Source organism: Pogona vitticeps, chromosome 1 (genome assembly GCF_051106095.1).
Source record: "Pogona vitticeps strain Pit_001003342236 chromosome 1, PviZW2.1, whole genome shotgun sequence".
NCBI lineage: Eukaryota > Metazoa > Chordata > Lepidosauria > Squamata > Agamidae > Pogona > Pogona vitticeps.
The window spans coordinates 314,135,111-314,157,777 of NC_135783.1; the positions used below are offsets into that span (position 1 = coordinate 314,135,111).

The following is a 22,667-nucleotide window of genomic DNA, read 5'->3' on the forward strand; positions in this document are numbered from 1 at the left end:
GCTTAAAGACAACATGGACATTTAGTTATGCTAATTAAATGTTATATTATCCTTATTTTAAATTTATACATTGTTGCTAAGTTGCTTTGATTAGAAGGGGGTTTGTTCTGATAAGAAAAGTGTTCTTGGTGGAGAATTAGAATTCCATTAACTCTCAGCATTGCATTTTAGAAATGTGTACAAAGATGTAGCTGTGTTAGTTGCAGCAAACAACAAAGAGTCTTGTGTCACCATTAAGACTATCAGGTTTTCTTTGGCATGAATTTTTATGGACTTGAGCACACTTCCTCAGATGCATGGAGGACAGAATTTAAACTGCAGGTTTATGTAAGACTGTGACTTAAATACTGTGTGTTATGGAACTGATAAAATGAGCTATACCTACAAAAGCTCATGCCACAGAAAAAGTGTTAGTCTTAAACGTGTCACAGGTCTCTCTAATCCAGAAATGGAATCTGTCTCTCTATATATGAATATATATATTCTATGTAATGAGATGAGATAGTTGTAACATATAATAATAGCACCTTTCACAGTACTAATTGTCCTGCATTACAGTTGACTGTAGAGAATCTCTAGTCATGTATATCTGTTTTTGATACCTCTACAGAATAACTGTCCAGCATCCTCTGCCCAACCAGTCAGAATGTAGGAAAATCTACAGATATGACGGAATCTACTGTGAATCTACCTACCAGAAGTATGTTGAAATCTGTGTGAGTCTTTCTTCTGGCTCGTGCGTTAGTGCTGTCCCACTATTCAGAAGTTAAACGTGTATTGAAAACTTACACTTCTACTTGAATGAAATACCTTTGAAATTGGGGACAGATATATGTTGTTTTCATACTTGGGAATTGTGCTCTTGAAGTTAAAAGGGAAATAAATAAACCTCTAGGACTTTATTAAATCTCTTAGGTATGCTTCTGTATATTGCAGTAAACAAGTACTTAAACCTAGAAAAACCTAGGCAAAGTATATTGCACAGGTGCTTCACATCTTAGGGATTTGAAAGGTGTGTTATGTATAAATTAGCTGTCACTTTTTTCAGTCCTGTAATGGAATGATGAGTTGCAATTTGCATAATCCTTTAAGAAGGCAAATTATACTGTCATGTAGCAGACTTAACATGCTAGCTAGGATTTCATAGCTTTGAAACTAATTAGTATGTACCTTACAGGACAGTTAAATTGAAGTTGAGTCCTTTTGCTTTTTCAGTCATTTGCCTTTGTCCCTTGCCTAACAGTATCAGAATTAGTTAGTGACTAGAAAATGTTACAAGTGTATTGGAGGAAACCATTATAGACAGATATTGGTCTGAGCAAGAAAATACAATATAGTTTGGGTTTTAATACCTTTAGAGTCAGAATTTTTGTTTTAACTGTGTGGCTTTAGTTGGATAGTTTTTTGTTTCATGAATAAATTGGAAAGTAGTCCTGATTCATCTAATGCTGGTTGTGTTCAGAAGTAACTTTATGTGTGTGAATCAACTGTGCCAGATATTCATTAGGTATATGTGTGTAAAATGATCTCATATCTAATAATGTGGGTATGCACACAATCTACATGCCATTCCCCATTCAGTATCCAGTGCAGTAGTCTGTTATTGGCAGCTATTTGTACAATGTTGCTCCTGATCTTGTTGAGTGCTATCAAAATATGAGCAAGAATATTTTGAGAGAGTAGGTAATAAAAGATGTTGCAGTGAAACAATAACAATTTTTGATAACCATTGTTTGATTGATTTTTTTTAAAAAAATCTGCATTTGTGTTTTCTTTTGTTCTTCTGTGTTTTACAGTGGAATTCTAAGAGTAGCAAATAAACAGCCAAGAAGTGGTTTTGTTATATTAATGCTGCTAAATTATCACTGGACAATTGTTACTGGCAGATGAAGTAGCACAAGATTTATATCACTAAATTAATTTCAGATTTGTGGCTTACTAATGTTTTTCTTTTTTGCTGTCTCACATTCTTTGTACATTATTGTGTGAGAATTGTTGTTTGAACCTTCAGATGTAGAGTGGAACCATTCACCAGCATGTAAATCATCTTGATATTCTTCTAGTTGGGGGAATTTTACCAAGCAGTTTACCATTTCAGGATATGCTAATTATAAGCAAAAGCAAGTCATAAAGTGATTGTAAATTAAATAAATAAGGTCTTCATGAATGAGATCTTAGATGCATCAAACTGAGAAAATATTTTAATTAAATAGTAAATCCTATAGATTTGCCTATAGATCTATGTACATTAGCAGTTAATAAGCAATCATCATCATCATCTTCAAACCAGTGTGATGAAAGCTAAGATCCAAGGAATTAGTGCTAACAGCAAATGTCGACTCTGCCAAGACAAAAATGAAATTGTGTCACACCTCGTCTGCAAATGTCCAAAGATTGCACAAACAGATTACAGAGTTAGACACGATAGAGTGGCAAAGTTAGTGCACTGGTCATTATGCAAAACATAGAACTTGCTAGCCTCCAAAAATGCCTGGAAACATCAGGTAGAGAAGGTGTCAGAAAATGAGGAATTCAAGATCTTGTCAGATTTCTGGATCGAAACTAAAAGAAACCTTGAACATAACACACCAGATATGGAAGTAGAATAAGTGTCTGGATTATTGACATTGCAATTCCAGAGGATGCCAGAGTTAAAAATAAAGAATTGGAAAGACTAACAAAGTACAGAGACCTGGCCATCAAACATTTGCCTCTGGAAGAAACACACTTCGGTGGTCCCCGTAGTCATTGAGGCTTTGCGAACAATGTCAAGAAACTTCAGCCAGTGCTATAAGTAGTTGCAGATCTCAGAAATCACACCATCAAGCTACAAAAAAGGTAGTATTAGGGACAGCATAGATACTATGCTGATACTTAACAGATACAGTACTTAGCTTTTTGGTTAAAACTTGTTTCTATTCTATAATACCAGTCAATGTTTTTATAATTTTAACTGTTTCTAGTGTTTTTGAATAACAACAACAGCTAAGAGGACTGAAGATTTCATGTAGCTTCTTCTGAATTATCTAAGCTTTCCCGTATTTACTCAGTGAAGTTATTCTATTGTTATCTTAGGGTAGTCACTTAACTGGCTCTAAAATGCAAGCTTGATCATTGACCTGCCTATGTCAGAATTGCACAGTAAAGATGGAAATTACGACTTGAGAATTACTAACTATTATACCTTGTTCAAGTAGGCTGAAATTAATTTAGATGTTTAAGGTTACATAACAGGTACATCTGTAATCATCAGCATTATATGCCCTGAAAGGCAACTCCTGAGAGAAATGTACCTGTTTACTTATGTCTTGGCTTGAACTTATCTTGTGATCTGTCATCTGTAAGAATAAGTTTATCAGTTTTTATTAGGGCACAAACAAGATGACATCCTTGTTTCACTCATGGTAAATGAAGTGGGGGTGATTTTGATAATTTTGAAGGGTGGTTAATGTCAACAAAAACTTTTCTGGTGGTTACCAGCTAGCACCAGAACATGGTACTACTTGACATCATATGTTTGTTCATATGAGACCTTAAGAGTGAAAGAAATGGGAACCATTGATGAGAACACAAATAGTCTCCAGGAAAGTCTTTCCCTGACATTGCTGTGAGGTGTAACAATTAAGATGGGAAAGCAATTTCACTTCCTTTTTTGACTCATTTCTCCTTTAGTTTCAAACCCTAAGCTTCATTTGAAAACGTTCTACTCAGTATTACTTTTGACAATAATTCAGTGAAAATTATGATGAAACACCTGCAAAGTCTTACATGGAAATCTCCAATTCTGTCTTACTTTTGGTGGCAGCTGTTTTATCTTCTAAAGGTAGACTAAAGGTTATCACGCAGTGAACAGTTATGAGATGCTGGCACACATCTGATCCGCATCTTAGGATCAAACTATATTGAATGTGTTTTTTCATTTAACGTGCCAGTTTAAAAATATATATAAACAGCAACAGCTGGAGGAAGGAATGCTAATACTTACTGCAGATTACTGCAGAGATGGAAGAGGTTTCAAACCTTTCATCCTCTTGGCAACATAGCAAAATTCCTTCTGAAGAAATTTACATTGTGAGGAATTCTCCCAAAGGAGATATTCCCTCTCAGTGCAAATTGCAGCTTCAGAGGAGCATGGATTTTTCCTCAGGACTGAAGGAAGGAGAAAGGGGACTAAATTGTTTCTATGTGTAAGCTTTGATTCTGATAATGACAGCTGTCACACTTTCTGTTACACAGAGATTCTGTGTGTGAAGTTTTTCAGACTTGTAAAATTCAGATACACATATAATTTGAAATCCTGTTGTACATCTCCTTGTGTACCACAGTGATGATATCATCAGTTGTAGCAAATCACCACTAGCCTTTTTTGCATTTTTGTGCCAACCTTCTACTGCCTTCTGTTGCCATTTACCTTCATCCCATTACTTTTGGTTAGACACAAGCCACAGTAATGCACATACTTAGATCCCAACTGAATTAAGTCAAAATAAAGTATATGGAACTTACTGCCAAATAGACATATAGGAATGCACTGAATCCATGAGTCACTATTCATGATTGGATAGTGACTCATGGTGAAAACATTAATTTTATAGGTTCAATTTTAAGACCTGTTGAATAAACAGGTGAATAAAATTAGCAGGTTGGATATTATACTCAACAGGTAGTTGGAATTAGCAACTAGATTTAGGCCTTAGGACTTGATACTGTAATGTAAGTAGTGTCATCCATGTGAACTGAAACCATATGATCAACATTCCCTCACTCTGTGTGCATGGAGGTGGGTGGGGATTCATTCAAAATGTGAAGTAAACTGGCTGCCGGCTGGCTGTGCACAACCCTGATGGAGCTTTGGGCAAGCACACACGCAAGCAGCTTAGAGGGAGCATTGCATGTGATTATTAATGAATCCATTAAATCCTTGGTTTGTAGTGAGGTTCATTCCTGCTTTCACCAACCTCCCTTTTCCTGCTAGCCTCTCCTCCTATAGACTTACTTCACTTTATGGCTGCTAGCAATATTAATGGAAACATTGCTACAGATCTCTTAAGTGTGGTTTAGGACAGCTGTATTTTCTAGTAATGTTTGCATTTGAATCTGAGATTTCTAGATAAGAAGGGGATAAAAAGAGTTTTGGACAACAGTCTCCAGAAAAAGTTTGTAGCTGCATGTATAAGCTGGGTTGAAGAGAGAAATTGATGGGGGCAGGTTTGGGGGTGCAATACAGGAGGTAGGATAGGAAAGATATTTCCTCACATTCATAATTCTTCCCAAGTGGAGACTGTGGTCTTCTAGAACAGCCATTCTCAACAGTTTCCGTATAGCACCTGAGGGCCCTGGCACATTTGAAGACTGGAAATAGTTCTTCACACACAACCTTATAAGGTTCATTATGGAACTTATATAACCTGATTTGGCTTATATTTCTTTCATATTGTGTTTATGGCCGTGGCCCAAAAAAAGATAGAGAATGGCTGCTCTAGAGGATCAAACATTTTCTGCAACTCCTATTTGAGGAGTTGGTGCCGGTTCTGCTTGTTCAGTGCTTTGGCTAGGATTGGCAAGAACTGCAATCCTACAACATCTGCACATTCCCCGTGCCTGCAATATGTTATTAGGAGTTTCTGAATTAGGAAATGATCATTTTTTTAGAAAATAGAGCCAGTGTTCCAGCATTACATTGCATTTCAGTTCCTTCATTTGTCCATATACTGTAGTCTTTATTATATTGTTTTTCATAGCTGTTTAAAAGTCACACAAATCATTTTATACAAAATGTGTCATTTCCTTTTTCTTTTCTCACATACATTATGCGTCCTCTGCTGTCAGGAGTAAAAAAGAAGCCTTGCCTCGCTGACCGGCCCTCTCCCAAGACAGCGCCTCTTGCACCCTCCATCTGGAACTGCAGCCAGCCAGTGTGTTTGCCGGCTGGCAGGCTGCAGTTCTGGATGGAAGGTGCAAGAGGCGCTGTCTTGGGGGAGAGCCAGCGAACGAGGTGTGCTGCCAGCCCTTTTCCTTGAGCGCCTGAGTTGTCGCCGTGCGATTCATGAGAGCGGAGCTCACTCCCAGCCCATCCTCAAAGAGCACCTCCAACAGCGCCACCAACAGCAGCTGCAGCCGCCACTGCCTCTTCCAGGGAATGACTCTCTGGCTCTCTCTCTGCTCCCCCAGCACCAACCCGGGCAGTGGTCACCTCAGCACCCAGCGGTGCTTCCTCCTCCTCCTCGTCCTGCTTCAGCTGCCTCAGCTCTGGAGGCTGCCTGGGCTCGGCTCGCAAAGTTTGCTCCCCTGTCGTGGTGGGGGTAGCTGCTGCTACTGAATGTGCCTTCTTTTGAGGGGGGCCCTCAGAGGAAGGTTGCCGGACCTGTGTGTGCGTGTGCGTGTGTGCGTACGTGCGTGCCTACGTGCGTGCTCACAAGCACCTTCGGGGGGTCAACCCATTCTGTTTAATTTCATGGGTACCGATGGGGGCTTTTCTCCTTTGGCAAGGCGATTCTGGGAGGGTTTTTTTAAAATTTTATGTCCCCATAGGAAACATCGCTAAGCGAAACACGGTTCCCCAATTGAAATGCATTGAAACCTATTCAATGCATCTCAATGGAGGAAAAATATAACAACAAATTTAAAAAGAGTCAGAACATTATAACTTTGAAACTGGACCTTGGATCAACATTAAATTTGGCAAAGGCATAGCAGACAGTCTGCTTTTGCACATGGGCAAATTTGGGCAAAAGGTTTTTTTAGTTACGACTTTTAAAATGTAAACATGTTTTTACCCGCCACATTTAAAACAGATCACATAAATTGAAAAGATCAGTTTTGCTTATCTTGAAAAAGAATGGGTGACCCCACCCCCTTTTTATTTGGAATCCAGGATGCAAGAACTGAAGTACTGATAATTTTAAAAAGGCCTTCCAAAAGAGAAAATTAGTAAATTTGCTATAAACTGAGCATGTGTGAAAAAGGGTTACTAGCAAGAGCATTCCAAAGTAGATACATTGTTGCTGCTTTTTGAGTATTATGATATTGTGCAGCAGACCAAATCAAGATTCTACAAGGCAGTTCTAAAAATTGCGGCACTGTGACACTTGTCAAAAACCAGCTCTGACAGTTGTCTTGTATTTCGATGAAAAACTGTTAACTGACGAAAAAAAAGGATCAGCTTTTTTTCTTGCAAGAGCTTTTCTCTTGCTGGGTATCATTTTGTGAATGGCAGTGAACACAAAAGGGTATCATGTAGACCAGTGGGTCCCAATCTTGGATCCCCCAAATGTTCCTGGACTACAGCACCCAGAAATATTGGCCATCACAGCTAGTGGTGAAAGCTTCTAGGAGCTTTAGTCCAAGAACGTCTGGGAACCCAAGGTCGAGAACAACTGCTAAAGACTGCTGCCATTGACATTGTTCAACCTTCAGGCTGCCCTTCGCTGTGTAAAGTGTGGCATCCTTTTTCCTGCTGGCAATGCAGGCATCGTGTGCCGCAGCAATATTGGGCCATTTTCCGGCATTTTGAATTGTGGATACAGAAGCACAATATACAATATTAATAAATTGGAAATTTTTTGAAAAAATTGAATTATATACTAGGTAATAAATGATTCAGTCTACACTGGTATGAGCCTCATTGGGTTCCTTTCTTCCATCCTGTGTCTGGAAATGAGGGTTGCAAATAAACAGGGTTTATTAGATTAGGAGAGGGATTCGTCGTTGTTTAGTAGCTTCCGACTCTTCGTGACCCCATGGACCAGAGCACGCCAGGCCCTCCTGTCTTCCACTGCCTCCCGGAGTTGTGTCAAATTCATTCTGGTAGCTTCTATGACACTGTCCAACCATCTCATCCTCTGTCATCCCCTTCTCCTCTTGCCCTCACATTTTCCCAACATCAGGGTCTTTTCCAGGGAGTCTTCTCTTCTCATGAGATGGCCAAAGTACTGGAGCCTCAGCTTCAGGATCTGTCCTTCCAGTGAGCACTCAGGGTTGATTTCCTTTAGAATGGATAGGTTTGTTCTCCTTGCAGTCCAGGGGACTCTCAAGAGCCTCCTCCAGCCCCACAATTCAAAAGCATCAATTCTTCAAGAAAGTAAAATCTGTCACTGCCTCCATATCTTCCCCTTCTATTTCCCAGGAGGTGATGGGACCAGTGGCCATGATCTTAGTTTTTTTTTTTTTGGTGTTGAGCTTCAGACCGTTTTTTGCACTCTCCTCTTTCACCCTCATTACAAGGTTCCTCACTTTCTGCCATCAGAGTGGTATCATCTGCATATTGGAGGTGGATGATATTACTTCCGGCAATCTTCATTCTGGCTTGGGATTCCTCCAGTCCAGCCTTTCGCATGATGTATTCTGCATATAAGTTGAATAAGCTGGGGGACAATATACAGCCTTGTCGTACTCCTTTTCCCAATTTTGAACCAATCAATTGTTCCATATCCAGTTCTAACTGTTGGTTCCTGTCCCACGTATAGGTTTCTCAGGAGATAGATAAGGTGGTCAGGCACTCCCATTTCTTTAAGGACTTGCCATAGTTTGCTGTGGTCCACACAGTCAAAGGCTTTTGCATAGTCAATGAAGCAGAAGTAGATGTTTTTCTGGAACTCTCTGGCTTTCTCCATAGTCCAGCACATGTTTGCAATTTGGTCTCTCATTTCTCTGCCCCTTCGGAATCCAGCTTATACTTCTGGGAGTTCTCGGTCCACATACTGCTGAAGCCTACCTTGTAGGATTTTGAGCATAACCTTGCTAGCGTGTGAAATGAGTGCAATTGTATGGTAATTGGAGCATTCTTTGGCACTGCCCTTCTTTGGGATTGGGATGTAGACTGATCTTTTCCAGTACTCTGGCCATTCTTGAGTTTTCCAAACTTGCTGGCTTATTGCATGTAGCACCTTAACAGCATCATCTTTTAAGATTTTAAATAGTTCAACTGGAATGCCATCACCTCCACTGACCTTGTTGTTAGCCATGCTTTCTAAGGCCCACTTGACTTCACTCTCCAGGATCTCTGGCTCAAGGTCAGCAACTACATTATCTGGGTTGTCCGGGATATCCAAATCTTTCTGGTATAATTCCTCTGTGTACTCTTGCCACCTCTTCTTGATGTCTTCTGATTCTGTTAGGTCCCTCCCATTTTTGTCTTTTATCATGTCCATCTTTGCACAAAATGTTCCTCTAATATCTCCAATTTTCCTGAACAGATCTCTGGTTATTTCTTTTCTATTATTTTCCTCTATTTCTTTACATTGTTCATTTAAGAAGGCCCTTTTGTCTCTCCTTGCTATTCTTTGGAAGTCTGCATTCATTTTTCTGTACCTTTTCCCTATCTCCCTTGCATTTTGTCTCCCTTCTCCTCTCTGCTATTTGTAAGGCCTCGTTGGACAGCCACTTTGCTTTCTTGCATTTCCTTTTCTTTGTACAATGTTAGGAGCCTCTATCCAAAGTTCTTCAGGCACTCTGTCCACCAAATCTAGTTCCTTAAATCTGTTCTTCACTTCCACTTTGTATTCATAAGGGATGTGGTTTAGATTATACCTGACTAGCCCAGTGGTTTTTCCTACTTTCTTCAGTTTAAGCTTGAATTTTGCTATAAGAAGCTGATGATCAGAGCCACAATTAGCTCCAGGTCTTGTTTTTGCTGACTGTATTGAGCTTCTCCATCTTTGGCTGCAGAGAATATGTACAATCTGATTTTGTTATTGCCCATGTGGTTATTTCCACGTGTAGAGTCGCCTCTTGTGTTGCTGGAAGAGAGTGTTTGTGATGACTAGCTTGTTCTCTTGACAAAACTCTATTAGCCTGTGTCCTGCTTCATTTTGAACTCCAAGGCCAAACTTCCCTGTTGTTCCTTTTATCTCTTGACTCCCTACCTTAGCATTCCAATCCCCTAGAATGAGAAGAACATTTTTCTTTGGTGTCAGTTCTAGAAGGTGTTGTAAATCTTCATAGAATTGGTCAATTTCAGCCTTGATGGTTGGTGCATAAACTTGGATTACTGTGATGTTGAAAGGTCTGCCTTGGATTCGTATTGACATCATTCTATCATTTTTGAGATTATATCCCATTACCGCTTTTCCCACTCTTTTGTTGACTATGAGGGCTACTCCATTCCTTCTGCAGGATTCTTGCCCACAATAGTAGATATGATAATCATCTGAATTGAATTTGCCCATTCCTGTCCATTTTAGTTCACTGACGTCCAGGATATCAATGTTTATCCTTGCCATCTCCTGTTTGACCACATCCAGCTTCCCAAGGTTCATAGATCTTACATTCCATGTTCCTATGCAGTATTTTTCTTTGCAGCATTGGACTTTCCTTTCACTTCCAGGCACATCCACAGCTGAGTGTCCTTTCGGCTTTAGCCCAACCACTTCATTAGCTCTGGAGTTACAGTACTTGTAGTTTTTCTCCGCTGTTCCTCAGTAGTATTTTGGACGCCTTCCGACCTGAGGGTCCCATCTTTCAGCGTCATATGTTTTAGCCTTTTGTTTCTGATCATGGGGCATTCTCAGCAAAGATACTGGAGTGGCTTGCCAGTTCCTCCTCCAGGTGGATTGCGTTTAGTCGGAACTCTCCACTATGACCTGTCTATCTTGGGTGTCCCTGCAAGGCATAGCCCATAGCTTCCCTGAGTGCATTCCAATGGGGAACTGGGTTTCACAAGACGATGTTTTCGCAAGACAGCGATTTCCATGGAATGAATTAAAATCGTCTTGTGAGGCACCACTGTATAAAGCAAGAAGAGATTTAACATGAAGTCTTAAAGCATTGCAAAATGCACCACCTGGGTTGCTTGTTTTGAAAATGTGGAATACTCATAAGAGATAAGAGAGGACTCAGATCATCCTGATGTTGAGCATTCCTGGAGTTGAGCTAATTCAAATAAATTTGCTGCTTGAGAACAACTGCTAAAGACTGCTGCCATTGGCGTTGTTCAACAATCAGGCTGCCCTTCGCTGTGTAAAGTTTGGCATCCTTTTTCCAGGTTTTGCTGGTTGATTTGTGGGCCTGTGGGCAGTGGGATGATGGGATTTAAGGGAGAAATAAGGAAGAATAAAGGTACTCCATCTTGATTAATCATCATTGACTAATTGTCATGACTTTGCATGTTCACGCTATGCAGTTATGCTACTTGCTGTGAAGCACCCTGTGCATGTTTGTGAGTATAGCTTAGAGAGTTAGATTTCATTATTTTCTGTGGGAATAGCTTTATCATGAACTCTGTAAGTACTACTTATCTTACCTGATCATGGTTTTTGTAATCAGTGCTGAAATTATTGGAATATTTTTGCTATGCTTTTTTTCTGTTTTAATAAAATAATAAAATTTTATCCAAGTTGGGGGGGAGGGTTGAAGGTACTAACCCGGTGTCTGAGGATACTCTGAGATTTTGAAGTACTGTATTTTGGGTTGCTTTAAGTTCTGCTTCTGAGTATTTTCCCTGAGCACCCAGGAGTAAGGGACTCAGAGTGTGCTAGGGAAGGCACGGCCTCAGGAGGGATTTTCCAACCATTGTGCACAAACCACCTGGACATAACTCATCCAGGCAGAGAAGGTAGTGTGACTGAATGGTGAGAGGAATCCCTCTGTACAACCTGTGGATAAATAAATCATTCACACTATTCCCGCAGCGAGGGCAGTAGGGATGGGAGTTTCATCAGGATGGTTCCAGACTGGTCCTGGTCTTTGCCTCTTTCTCTTCCTGGGTCTAGCGCTCTTATTTCCTCTTTCTTCACTAGTGTTGGAGCTGGTGGCAGTAGGTTCCCCAGGCTTTGGGCTAAACTTTTGTTCCTTCTGAGCCTTTCTCTCTCTCTTCCTTTCCCTCCAGTAGGAAGGCTTGTACTGAAGCTGGGAGTTCATGTGCTCCTTCCCGCTCCCTTTGGGAACCCTGGATAAGGATCACTTGCCATGGGTCTTTTTAAATAAATGTAGCTCTACTTCTTGGCAACCATTCCCTTGCATGTGGGGATAATTGTAAGAGCTGCTAAACAGCAGAATTGTATCAAGGTTCTGAAAGGTTAGAGGTGTCTGAAAGGTTAGAGGTATGTGCCAGCCTGTATCTTTTCTGATTTTTCAGTTAGTATTTCTTGAAGCATTAGTTTAATTCTAGCTACCGCTTAACAAATTGAGTAAAGCTACTCAAAAGTTTCTGAGAAGGGAACAAAGCAAGGGAAATTTGTGTAATTTGAACTAAGGTAGACTATCCATGTGTTGAGAGAGTTTACAAGCTAACAGAATCCTACCAGCTTTTTCCCCCCTGTACTTGCCCAAAGAGAGTAAATTACTTTTTGTTTCTAATTAATTGCAAATATTCCTCCCTTTACAGTTGTAATCTGCATGCAGGATTCTAATTTTCCTGTTTAACATTCTTTCCACTCCCAAAGAGAGATTGCTACTCTCTAATAGAAAGGAATAGTCCCATACTGTGTTCTTGTTTTCTTTTTGCTCCCTTTTGCAATGAAAGGAGGTAGCTTTGCTAAACAGGGAGTGAAAGAGATCAAACCTTACAGAAAGTATGTTGTTCGGTGAAACACGTTCACAGCTGGATACCTTGTCATAAGCATCAATAGGAATGTTGCTTTCTAGTTCCTATGCAGCTGCAAATAGGATGTAACCTGTGACAATAGTAGAAGCATTTTTCTTGCTTCTGCAAAATTTATAAACAATAGCTGGTGGTTAGTTAGAAAAGTACAATTTGTAAAAGAAAGCAGTGCTTCGCAAGTAACTTGGTTCATGTGTATTTTTGCCTTTTATTTACTGAGCAGCTCTTCATGCTTCTACCCTTGAGTATTATATGAAGTCACCATGATATGGTAAGATGCCTATGACATGGCTCCCAGCTGTGAAAATGCTTTAAAAAATAACGGTACTGTCAGTAGGCTTTGAAATATACTCATGCTGATAAAAACTGCCTACCACTTTACTGTGTGTTGACGGGCTAGGGGACAGTTCTTTTCATTAGGAAAAGCTAGTAAAGTAAGGGAAAATACATGTTAACTCTATATTTTTGATTTTATATCCTTCCAGTGATAGCCTTTAAAATTATCTAAAAGGTTTGGCATTTTTCATTAACAATTCCAGTTTTTCAATATACTGTTGCTTGTTAAGACAGTGGCCGAAAGAAACTTACTTCTCCGTGATCCTATGTTTCATATGGTGCTGTTGTTAATTCAGTGTTCACCTCATTTGCCTCATAATGGTTAGAGCAGCTAACAATCTACATAAAATCATAAATTGCACCTGTCCAGAGGGAAATGCTGTTTATTCTACTCCAGTATGTGCGCAGTTGGTGTAGTATATCTTCAGTAATAGAAATATTGCCTGTATGTGTGTGTGTCTTCAAAGTGGGTTAAAAAAAAGCAAATAGCACAGTTCGTTTGAACTTTTACTCTAAAGTTATTCACAAACTGACTTTATCTTGTGTGTTTCTTTGTATGTTGTTCTTGGATCAGCCCAGTGTTATACATATGTGTTTTCCTGGCTGAAAGAATTATAAATCTTTGTACAATGATGTAATAAAAATACAAATTAGTCAGCCCTATCGTATATTACTGGTGACTTTTTGGTTTTGATGCCCCCGGGAAATTCTTGTGATGGTGCAGAACAAATCACAGGAACAATATTACAGTGGTGCCTCGCATAGCGAGGTTAATCCGTTCCGGATTAACCCTCGCTATGTGAAAACATCGCTGTACGGAATAGGGAAGCCCGTTCAGCGATGTTTCCAGGGTCCGGCAGCCATTTTCGCGCCGTCGGTAAGGGAGGGCAGGGCGCGAAAATGTTGCACGCGGCCATTTTGGGGCTTCCGGTGGCCATTTTGGAACCGCCGATCAGCTGTTCCCCGACATCGCAATGCGAAGATCGGTAAGCGAAGCGCTTACCGATCTTCACAATGCGAGTTTTGCCCATAGGGGCCATCGCTATGCGATCGCATTTGCGATCGCAAATACCTCATCGCTATGCGATTTTGTCATTCTGCGGTGCGCTCGTTAAGCGAGGCACCACTGTATTCACAAATGACCATAGTTTAGCCTTCCTTCATCTGAGAACATTTAAACTCACAGCAGAGATAGTTTGGAAACAGAGGGAAGCAACTGAAGAAACTTATTTGCAGAATTCTCCCTATAGAAAGTTATCTCCAAGGAAAGAGCATACAGGTACACCTTGTTAGATCATTGATATATGAAACTGTGATATACAGTGGTGCCTCACACAACGGGTACCTCACACAACGATGAATTCACACAGTGATGGCTTTTTCTGATAAATGTACCGCCTCACACAACGATGTTTCCTATGGGGGATTTTCACACAACGATGTCTCTTTTCCCTCATTTAAAAGTGCCTTAAACTGTTTGAAACCTGTTTTAAATGCTTGCAATTGTTAGCCCACCTCCTGAAACCTATGCAAACTTAATTTGGTGTTGTTCTGAGTCGTTGTTAATTTTTGGTGATTTTTTGTTTTTCCCTCATTGAATTCTATTGAACTGTCCGTCCAATACATTTCAATGAGAGAGAAAACAAAAAATCACCAAAAATTAACGAAGACTCAGAACAACACCAAGTTAAGTTTGCATAGGGTTCAGGAGGTGGGCTAACAATAGCAAGCATTTAAAACGCTTTTCAAACAGTTTAAGGCACTTTTACAGGAGCGAAAAGGCACATCGGTAAGAGCTTCAAAAGCAGGGAAACGGAGATCAAAGAGCCCTTTCCGATGTGCCTTTTTGCTCCTGTAAAAGTGCCTTAAACTGTTTGAAAAGTGTTATAAATGCTTGCTATTGTTATCCCACCTCCTGAACCCTATGCAAACTTAATTTGGTGTTGTTCTGAGTCTTCGTTAATTTTTGGTGATTTTTTGTTTTCTCCATTGAAAGCCATTGAATGGTCTGTCTAATGGCTTTCAATGGAGAAAACAAAAAATCACCAAAAATTAACGACGCCTCAGAACAACACCAAATTAAGTTTGCATACGTTTCACAAGCTGGACTATCGATGCCAAGCATTTAAAACAGGTTTCAAACAGTTTAAGGCACTCTTAAATGAGGGAAAAGAGACATCGGAATGCCATTCAAATGCATTGAGTCGGCTTCAATACATTTGAATGGAGGAAACATTGTTTCACTCAACGATGTTTCCTATGGGGATTTTCGGTCAAGGACGGCAATCCGTTCCAATTGGAACGGATTAATCAGTTTTCAATGCATTCCTATGGGAAATAGTGTTACACAGAACGATGTTTCACACAACGTTGATTTTTTTGGAACTAATTAACATTGTTGTGTGAGGCACCACTGTATTATCAAATGGAAAGAGAATGTAAGTATTTACTGGGATTAGATTAAATTTCGTAGTTAAATCTGTATTTGGCACCTGAGCCGCTGCTTTGTTCTCTAACACTTATGAGGGCATAGTTAGTGAAGATGTACTATTTGTTTTGTTTTATCTTGTTTTGCTTTGTTTTGTTGTTGGTTGGTTTGATTCCAACTCAGTAAATCCTTCAGATAGAATTCTGCGAGTTCTATTTATTTATTTATTTATTTATTTATTTATTTATTTATTTATTTATTTATTTATTTATTTATTTATTTATTTATTTATTTAATATCCCGCCTATCTAGTCGATTAAGACCACTCTAGGCGGCTTACAGCAATAATATAACAATGTGAATAAAAACAGTTTTAAATAAGGGGAAAACTTTCGACAAATGGGACAGACACTAGAAAAGGTGAGAAAGGGAAAGTCAGGAATTGGCTGAGGGGAAGGCCTGCTGAAACATCAGTGTTTTTAGTTGGTTTTTAAAAATACCCAGCCAGGGAGCCGCACAGATATCAGGTGGTAGGTTATTCCAGAGGCAGGGAGCCACCGCCAAGAAGGCCCGATTTCTTGTCTTTTCTTTCCTCAGCCTCACCCCCTGACTCGCGCGAGTGACACGGGTAGATCTTGGTGGAAGTAGGCGTTCCGCCAAGTATCGAGGCCCTAAACCGTTTAGGGCTTTATACGTAAGCGTCAACACTTTGAAGTCGATGCGGTATCGGATGGGTAGCCAATGCAATGCAGCCAGAGTGGGTGAAATGTGTTGGTATTTTTTCACACCACTGAGAAGTCTGGCTGCAGCATTCTGCACCACCTGAAGTTTCCGCAGCAGCCTCAAAGGCAGCCCCACGTAGAGCGCATTACAGTGGTCTAATCTTGAGATTACGAGCGCATACACCAAGGTAGTGAGGGCCCCCACATCAAGATAGGACCACAGCTGGGCTATCCGCCTAAGATGATAGAAGGTGGTTCGGACCACAGACGTCACCTGGGATTCCATAGTAAGCGCCGGGTCCAAGTGGATCCCCAAACTTTGGACCCCATCCTTGGCAGGGAGGGTCACCCCCCCAAAAGAGATGGAGTTTCCCAAACCCCCCCCACTGTGGGGACACCCACCCTTAGTATCTCCGTCTTGTCCGGGTTCAGCCTTAGCCTGTTCTCCTGCATCCATTGCAGTATGGTCTCCAGGCAGCGCTGAAGGGACAGAACGGCATCTCCTGTGGTAGGTGGAAAGGAGATGTAGAGCTGTGTATCATCGGCGTACTGATGACACCGAGCTCCACATCCCCGAATGACCCCTCCCAGCGGCCTCATATAGATGTTAAACAGCATTGGGGAGAAAATCGACCCCTGTGGAACCCCACAATTGAGACTCCACGTGGCCGAGACATTCTCCCCAAGCTGTACTCTCTGGGGGCGGTCCTCCAAGAAGGAACCGAGCCAAGCCAGAGCAAGGCCCCCAATTCCTAACTCAGAGAGCCTCCCCAGGAGGATACCGTGATCAATGGTATTGAAGGCCGCTGAGATATCGAGCAGGACCAGCAGGGACACATTTACCCTGTCGGCCTCCCTGAGTAGGTCATCATGCAGGGCGACCAATGCCGTTTCTGTACCATGGCGCAGCCTGAAGCCCGACTGAAATGGATCCAGGGCATCTGTTTCATCCAGGTGCGCTTGAAGCTGGTCGGCCACCACCTTCTCAACTACTTTGCAACAATACCTACATTTTACTCATCCAAACCAGGGCATCTCTCTGAAACTGCACGGCTGTCTTGGGCCTTGCTTGTTGTTAATGTAAAAAAGAAGAGGAGGCTATCAATGGGAGGCGTAGTTTTTTTTGGAAATAATCTTTATAGAGCCTAAAAGGCAGTGGGACTATAATTCCCAGGAAGCACTGCAGCAGCTTCCTTTTCGTATATTAGTAGCAGGAAGCATGACCTCGGATATCCGTACATCTTCAAAAATAGGCTGTGTTCCAGGTAAAGAAAATGTAGGTGTCTTGGTCTGTGGGCTGGAACTCCCAGAGTTCTGCCCAGACAATTCTTTGAAAATTCTTGGAATTGGAGTCAACAAGAAGCTAATGGTGCATCTCTAGTGGAGATAAATAACTAGGGTGGAAATTTTTGTCCGCAGCTCCACTACTGTGAGTCTCTCCTTAGACGCTCACTTGGTTCCCTCTGCTTTGATTTCACTTCCACTCCGAAAACCTTTTTCAAATTTCTTTGGATATTCAGTGTATGTTGGTTGCACTATGCTGAGATGCCACATTCTGTGGTCAATGTGAGTGCTGCCTTTTATTTCAGTAATTTTGTCAGTCTGTTTATGATACTAGATTTTCCATTTGTGCTTTAATACTGATTTTAAGAATAAACTGTGAGGGCACAAAGGCAGGATACATCCCTTTTCAATAAATAAAACATACAAAAGTCATGCTCATTTTTGTCAAGCTTTTTGGAATCATTCTTAGGGAATCTCTTCTATTTTGCAGAGCGGTTTGGGGCAGAACATTTTTTTAAAATTTGAGCTGTGTCTCCATATAAGTCCTAAAATTCTCTCTGTATTCTTTCTGTATCTTAGAAGTCTATTAGATAAAATATTCCCCCTCATATGACAACAACTTTTGTTTGGGGGACATGGTGAAGTGCAGATGCTTTCAAACAAGCCATTGTGTAGTCCCAGGAGAGAAACTGCATCATCCACATGTATAAATCAGCTATAAAGAGTACTGAGCCTCAGAATGCTTGGCCCTCAGCTTTTCTTTCTGCTAGAAACAATGGATTGAAAACAATTCTGTCCTTGACTCTGTGTCTATTGCATTATGTTGACCCTTTATTAACCACATTTAGCAAACTAGAAGAAAGCCTTGTGGCCATGTATGCCTTCCCTGCATTTCTTCATACCAAAATTTATTCTCATGTGGCACTTTGATACCACCGTTCATAGTTAACTTAATCAGAGAACTGTATTGGTGAGAAGGGATAGAGAGTGCTCTTCACACGAGAATTCCCTGCACTCTTGCTGCATGGGATAAAACTTGGTGATTAATCATGACGGTTTCCACCAAATGCCAGATATAATAAAGAGGACGAGTTGTTTCATTTTTCTGTAGCGGATAGCATATCAGTTTTAAATCTTGAATGTCTAAGTCTGTTTATGTTGGTGATGCTTAACACCAGAAGTGTGATTTTAGATTCATGCTGCACAGGTTTTATATAGTTACTAGATTCTTGCTTCCAGAAGTAACAGCATGTGTTAAAAGATGTTGCACTGCTGACTGATTACTACTGATAATTATGTTACATGTTGGGCTTGGTGAAAACTGACAGAAGAGGTCTTGATTTATATCACCCTGGGGATTCAGTCATGTACACAGAGACCAAGCATCTGCCTCTGTAACAAACTGTAATGTTGAAATCTGCAAGAAAAGGAATAGCATCAGGTAAACAATCACAATAGACGAGTAACTGATCAGTTTTCAAATTCATAGTCATGGCATTGTTAGATATAAAGGCAAAGCAGGGCAATCCATTCTTGGCTCTTTATTCTGCTAGCTTACGTACATTAAAAAACCTATGCAAGGCTACTTTTAAATGCGTGATTGCTAGACTCCAGAACCATCAATTGGATTTACATGTTTAAATCTTCACTTGTATTGTCTCCACAGGTGAAAATGAAGAAGTGCAAAATTATTCTCCTTGCTCTGCGAGAGAGCAAACTTGGCAAAAGAAGAGAAGGAGAATGTTATTTTTGTGTGTGTGCAAAATAATCCTGCAATGCAATTAACACTTTAATGCACATAATTCTAGTTGAGTAAATTGATGATAGCTGCTACTGTATTGCATGGACTTTGAAAGGACTAGAAGCAGCAGATAGGTGTTTTGTATATCTTCACAAGGAATTATTGTTCTTGCTGTTTCTTTGTATGTATGCTTTGCTTCTCAAAGAGAAAGCATACTCATTTTGTGCAAGTTACTGAATGGAGAAACAGTATTCCTTATCTTTGTCTTTCACCTGGAGACAAGGAATTGCAGAACTTTGAAATCCCTTGTTGAGGTGCCTTGTCAAGCTGAGACAGCCTAAATCCATGGGGATGAAGAATTTAGAGAGCATTTTTTACATCCCTAACTGGATTGTACTTGATGTATGAAATAGTGTAGAATTACTTTGAAGATATTGGTGTCCTATTCTGGCACTATTGAGACATTAATATTTGAATATTTTTTGACATATGAACAGTGAAAGTGCTCCAGTCTTCCCTGTGTCAAAACTTCCATTACTTTAATAGTGCAGAGGGCAACAAGTCAAAACAGATTCCATGATCCTATTCTAGCCCTATTCAAGCAATAATACATTTATATACTTACCATGTAGAGTGCTCTATGTGTTGTTACTTCCATAATTTTGATTGGTTGAAGGGCAGTAAAGCATCAGCTATCCCCAAGGACTGTCCATGTTAATCTAGAACCCTGCTTTTCCATCGTTTGTGTTCACGTGGGGAGCTGTTTCAGAAAGTAGAGTCTCTCGTGTTCAGACATGTTGATCTTCATCCATTAAGAATTATGAAACCAAAGGAGGTTGGATGGAATGTTCTCCCTATACACAGGAGTATAAACTACCATGTTTCCCCCAAAATAAGACAGGGTCTTATATTAAATTTTGCTCCCAAAAACGCATTAGGGCTTATTTTCAGGGGATATTTTCCATGTACAATCTACATTTATTCTAATAGTCATCATCTTTTTCTGGTTGCTGCACAATGGTAGAGGGTGGGCTTTCACTTAACTGGGGCTTATTTTTGGGGTAGGACTTACATTACAAGCATCCTGAAAAATCATACTAGGGCTAATAATAATAATAATTGTTTATTTATGGTCAAAGACCACAATATATTACTATTAAAATATAATTTACATAACCTCGAAAAACAGGTGATCCATTCTAAAAAATTAATTTCTATGTTAACATCTTATTTGAAGACATCTAATAACACAGTAAACAAGCACAGATTAAACATAGGCCGAAAGCCATTATTGCATCATATTGGGGCTTATTTTCAGGCTGGGTCTTATTTTTGGGGAAACAGGTTAGTATAATTGACTGAATTAATATACAGTGTGAATGAGTGATTCTATGCCTATACTACCTGGGAAGGTCTTTACTGGCTAGACAGTACTTACATTTTTAAAAACATGCAAATAAATCCTTAGTTTGATGTTTGTTTGTTTGTTTATTTATTTATAATATTTCTTTGCTGCCTTTCTCCCCAAAAGGACCCAAGGTGGGTTACATCACTGAAAGGATATTTAAAAGCTAAAACGGTATGTATACAAATATTAAAAAAAGAATTAAACAAGTACATTTAAAACAACATAGCACAACAGCCCGTTTAATATCATTCCGTCCTTTCTACATTCCAGATAATTTAACTGTTCTATGAAGTATCTCAATAATTATCACTGGGCATTACTTTAGTTAGCAAATGTTAGCAAAAACATGCCTATGCATTTATATTTATATTTTATTTATTTATTTCATTGATTTATATACTGTTCCATTAGCATTATGAGCTGTTCTGGGCAGTTATGAGGGTAAAAACAAAGGAAAACAAAACAATGAGAATATAAAATAAACAGTACAAAACTTAACAAACAGGATCAACCATCAGATCAATAATACTTTTGTCACATTTATCTGTAACATTTGACATGGAAATGTTCTCTCACCTACAAGAACTTTCCCATTCACCTTTTTAAAAATGCAGTTCTGTGTTAAAAATACAGTTCTGTATGATCATGCAAGATGAAATCTCCATTGAAATGAATAGAGAACATCCCTCGCTTCTAAGTATGTATGCAGACAGAAGATAAGTTTGCATAGATTACTGGGTCTGAATGTTTTTTAGCAATTAAAAAAGAAGTTGGGAAAAAACCCACATTTATGTTTGTAGTTCCTGTAACTTGGGGTATTAATTAGCACAGAAGTACAGACACAGTGTATTAGTACTGTAACAATATCCAAAGGAGTTAAACGTCTCCAGCAGTCACCATTATCTCCCTCATACTGATTGAGGAATTGATGAGTCAACTCTGGAGGCAATGAGGATATCTTATTAGTGATAATAGCAGTCAAAAAAATTGAGCATTTCTTGTTCTCTGGGGAGTTGGCAATGAGAATAAGTGACTGATACCAATACAGAGTTTGCTTTATTTTTATCAAATTATTCTTATATACTTTGAAAATCTTTAGTGAGTCAGGAAATTAATATGGCTTCCTGATGGCCGGTGGAGAAAAAAAATGAAATTATTCAGAGCATTGTATGGGCAGAATCGGAAGATTATTCAAAGTATAATACATTTTGTTTGGATTTACAAATACTAAATGATGATGAAATGAGAGGATAGATGGGTTAAAGCAGTGTAAAATAATTGTGCCTAGGTATTTTTATAGGTAATGTGCAAGTAAACTCAACTCACCAATGACCCTTAGCATATAAATTCTGGGCCTTAATTATTGGAATTTTAAAGCAAGCATTTGCATTTGTATTGAAATTACCAACAAAATAATTTGGAGAATCACTGTGGATGCTCCTGTTGCAGAGTGGCATTGAGATTACATTCCAGACCAAAAAAAATATTGTTTTGTTTCACAAATATTCTAGTAATCGTAAACAGGAAATTACTACTTCTTCTACCGCGATGTTTTTATTTAGTGTAATACAAAATATCTGCTGCTTCTTCCTGTTTCATCTGTTCTTCCTCTACCTTTTATTATTTTCTTGCCCTGTTTTATTATCAGTTATTTGCAGTGATACTTAACCTTCAGCAAAACGAAGAAGGACAAAGCTGTAGCATCTTACAGAAAACGCGTAAAGACTGTTTTCTAGTTGTGTGTCAGTATGAGCAGGGTAGGAGAGCCTTCACTGTGCTTTTAATGTGCCTGTCACTTTCATGATGTAGTTGGCTTCCACTAGCTTGAGGCTTGTGTTCTGGAGACCATAGTATGCAATCCAGATGGCAGTGCAAACAATGTCTGTCAGTGACTTACAGGTAAATATAATGAACTAGAAGGGTAATCGGAGAGCTGCAATATGCAGTTTGAATACGGATTAGCATACCTAGAGATGGTTAAAATGTATAAATATCTCAGCTAAATATATTTATTGGATATCAACATTAACAGCTTGTGTATGTCTTCATGCATAATGAAGCTATGACAGTTTATGTCTGATATGTAAATAGGAGAGATTCTGGTATAGGCTCCCCCCCCCCCCTCAGCCCCTTTGCAAGCTTGTTCTGTGCATTTGACACTCTTTGCCCTGACAGATTCAATACAGGTGTTTTAAGATAGCCAGTCTCTT

General features: G+C 39.7%; 1 protein-coding gene across 20 annotated transcripts in view; it reads left to right on the plus strand.

Annotated features, from left to right (window-relative positions):
• NPAS3 (neuronal PAS domain protein 3) overlaps nt 1–22,667 on the plus strand; it is a 932,663-nt gene that overhangs the window by 128,231 nt on the left and 781,765 nt on the right. For 11 of the 20 annotated variants that reach the window (XM_020788420.3, XM_072986345.2, XM_072986346.2 and 8 more), the window contains exon 2: nt 611–700. The exons of 7 other annotated variants lie outside the window; for them this stretch is intronic. In XM_020788420.3, coding sequence (XP_020644079.3) covers nt 611–700 — 90 coding nt within the window. Of the gene's footprint in view, nt 1–610; nt 717–22,667 lie in introns of all 20 variants that reach the window. 2 more of the 20 variants (XM_078392201.1, XM_078392198.1) reach the window with 1 other exon arrangement.